Source organism: Trypanosoma rangeli, assembly GCF_003719475.1.
Source record: "Trypanosoma rangeli strain AM80 chromosome Unknown Tra_15.4_contig_00839, whole genome shotgun sequence".
NCBI classification, from domain to species: domain Eukaryota; phylum Euglenozoa; class Kinetoplastea; order Trypanosomatida; family Trypanosomatidae; genus Trypanosoma; species Trypanosoma rangeli.
Genome location: NW_021706601.1, coordinates 1 through 3,191, shown reverse-complemented (window position 1 = coordinate 3,191; position 3,191 = coordinate 1). Strand labels below are relative to the sequence as shown.

At 50.9% G+C, this 3,191-nt stretch overlaps 1 protein-coding gene across 1 annotated transcript, besides 1 other annotated feature; it reads left to right on the top strand.

Moving 5' to 3' along the window:
* Positions 1-1,095: 1,095 nt before the first annotated feature.
* Positions 1,096-2,523, top strand: TraAM80_10215 (retrotransposon hot spot (RHS) protein; the record flags this gene model as incomplete). Its single annotated transcript, XM_029386853.1, has 1 exon — positions 1,096-2,523. One exon carries the CDS (start codon positions 1,096-1,098, stop codon positions 2,521-2,523), a length of 1,428 nt encoding a protein of 475 aa, XP_029233274.1.
* Positions 2,524-3,015: 492 nt separating this feature from the next.
* Positions 3,016-3,044: a microsatellite.
* Between the last annotated feature and the right edge of the window lie 147 nt (positions 3,045-3,191).

Here is a 3,191-nt window from a genome sequence, read left to right as displayed (position 1 = left end):
GGATGTGTGGGGTGTGGGTTGTGGTGGGCGGCAGGCGCCGTCTACGTTTTGTGTGGAGCGTTTTATTCTTTTTTGGTTCTATTTTTTTCTGTTTCATGCTGTGCGGGATTGGGGGTGCCTATTTGCGTGTGTGTGTGTGTGCAGAGACGTTGATCACGCCGGTGTGGGACGGTGGCCGGCGGGGTTCACGGGCAGAAGCCCTTCGTACCCACCACGTTGTTGTTGTCGCTGACTCTCCTCAACACTCTGCGGTGCGTGGGGCACTCACATTGCCGTCGTGGTGGTCCTCCTGCGTGTGCGTGAGGTGTGCGCCGTGTACTGTGTGAGTGGTATGTTCTCTTTTGTTGCAGCCGCGTAGAGTCGTGTTTATGCGTAATTTTGTTTCTCTTTTCTTTCATTCATCGTTTTGACTGGTTGTTTGTATTGTGCTGCAGCTAAGGCCAAGTCAACAAAATACGAAGGAAAACAAAATAATAATAAAGGGAATGATGTCTGTAAACAGGTGGGTAAGGCTTTTTAGGGGTGCAAGATCTTCCTTACCTTCTCTATTACAAGAGCGGCTTTTGTCGGGGTCGGGGCTGTCTGGCGGCTCGTATGAGCCCCCCACAGAGTGCCGAAGGGTGGAAGGAGCGCTGCAGCGGCCAAGGTGGACGCTTGCAGGCTCTATCGAGGATGTCCGCAATGTGCGGGTTGGCCAAATCAATATAATTTTGCTGAACGACTTCCTTCGGTAGTACGTTGGCCCCAGCAGAGTGGTGGGTGAAGACCAAAATGTGTCAATGGAGGTGTTTGTGCGTGGGCCAGACAGGTACGTTACAGAGCAGAGGCGTCGTGAGGGGGAATCCTCGATTCCACCAGGGTATCAGCTTTTTGAAGATGCACGCAAGCTTACGGAGCGCATGGTGGCCACGCTGCGAGACTGGAAGGAATTTACAGATAAGGAGTATTGTCTCTGCTATTACACGAACAAAACTGAAGGCAGCTCTTCAACTAGCGTAGGAGGAAGGGGCAACACGGGAAAACGAAATACGCCCCAGACAACCATTATCGGAGGGATTCTACGAGTCCGTGTTTAACGCAACGTGGAGTCACGTCATGGGATTTCCTGAGGACGAAGATGAATACATGGTGATGATAGAGGGCCAACGGCCGCAAGAGTTATTGTGGGAGTACACGCAGACTGTGCGTACTTTTTTCTCAGTGGGTGGTGATGAGCAATTCTTTCCACCACGCCCACGACTCATGATCCTTTCCTCTGAACAGCGATGGCCGTACTCGCTGGAGCATGCAGTGCCTATTACCGACTGCTACATTAACATTGAGGTGCATCGGGTGTGGAAGATCGTCGGGGGCGATCTAAAAGGAGTGTTTCTCCCTCCAGAGAGAGGCCCACCATGCATGAGACGCCGTCTTTTGATTGGAACCCCCAGGGTAGGGAAGTCAATGGCGGCTGACTCCTACCTCCTTTACCAGCTGCTGCACCACGACGCCACGAAGCTCCATGTGGTTGTGTTCTGCTTTGGAAGGGATTTTGCATACTTGTTTGACAGGAGGGCACGAACGGTGACAGAATATGAGGGTGGGTGTAATATTGGAAGGGCTATGATAAATTTGGCTAGGAGTGGAATGAAGGGGTATATTATCATCGATATGGCAAGACATTTTAACGAACCATCGAATGATTTTGTGCCCTCCCCTGAGTGGGGCATCATTATGTTGTCATCCCCGAACGAAGATAACTTCAAACAATGGGCGGAGCAGGCGGGTGCTATCAAAATAATCATGAATTGCCCCGATAAAAACGACGTGAAGGCGATGTGTGCGTGGGAGACACCCAATACGACTGAAGAGGAGCAAGCGGAGTATTGGAGAAGGATGCACATGCGCATGGATGATGTCGGACCGATTTCACGATGCATCTTTAATGACGATAATTATAAGGACCGCGTGGAGGAAATCAAGGACATCCTGGCAGGTATCGACGCCTCAAATGCTGTACATTATGGGATGATTGGGGGCATGGGAATGCGGCCCTCGAATGACGCACCTCACAAACTTGTGAAAGTTGTCAGAGCAATAAGACAACGCGGTCTTGAGGCGTTTGTTAACATGCCGGTCTGTTTTTCCATTGGAAGCAAATTAATTGGAAGGTTGCTCGAGGTGGATGAGGAGAATGGCATTATTTTTCGACTATGTAAGCACTGCGAAGTGTTAATTCCGGAACTTTTGGAGCAGCATACTCTGCACGCATTCCTGCGTAGAGGCTTTGTGGAAAATATAATGCCGGGCCTCAACGGGTTGCCTCCACCAGGACGTCGTCGGCGACAGAGATGTATGCTGCAATCGAACCCCGAAAAGCATCCAAGCATATCCGTTGCATTGATAACGCTGGGCCACACTCCTCTGATGTTGGATGTACAATACAAGGTGCTATACCTACCGGAGAGCAGTAATTTTCCGCTTGTGGACGGCTTTTTCTTCGTTGGTGCACCGCGGAGGACGATGGTTGGGGTGCAGGTGTGACGACGAGGGCTGAGCATGGCACCAGAGCCAGCACGGTGGTGCAGTTCAACAATTTTCTACGGAATTATTTTAATGACTGGGAAACGTTTGCGGAAGGCTTGTCGTGGGAGATTATTTACGTGCAGCATGAGGACAGCACGACAATAAACGCGTGGCAGGGATGTGTTCTCGTCGCGCACGCAAATGTAACGGGCAGCAATGAGCGTGAGGACCCTCAGGCTATTGCGGCATTTTGGAATCAGCAGGTGCGTCAGTGCGAGGTAGCGGTATCAGCTGAAAATTTCAGAAGTGAACGACAAACCCAACGTGGGCGACACCCAGAGGGAGAAGGAAAAGGAGGAGGGGAATAAACAGCTTGAGTTTACTGGTGAAATATTTTAGGGAGTATGATATATTGCCGAGTGTGTTTGTGTGTGGGTAGGAGGCGCACTTAGGGACTCGCTCTGCCGTGCGCCAAGTGATTATTATGGCCAGCGCTACCACAGCAGCACTTTTTTTTTGTTGTGGTTGTGTTGTGGTTGCGAGTAAAATTGCGTGGGGAATGATGGCGCCTTGTGGGTGTACGCCGGCAGTATTCCATTGGTGATATCTCCTCGCTGTTCCCAGTTTGTTGCTGCAGAGAGTTTGGGCGAGAGGGTAAGTTTTGCATGCTGAGTGGGCTCACAGGC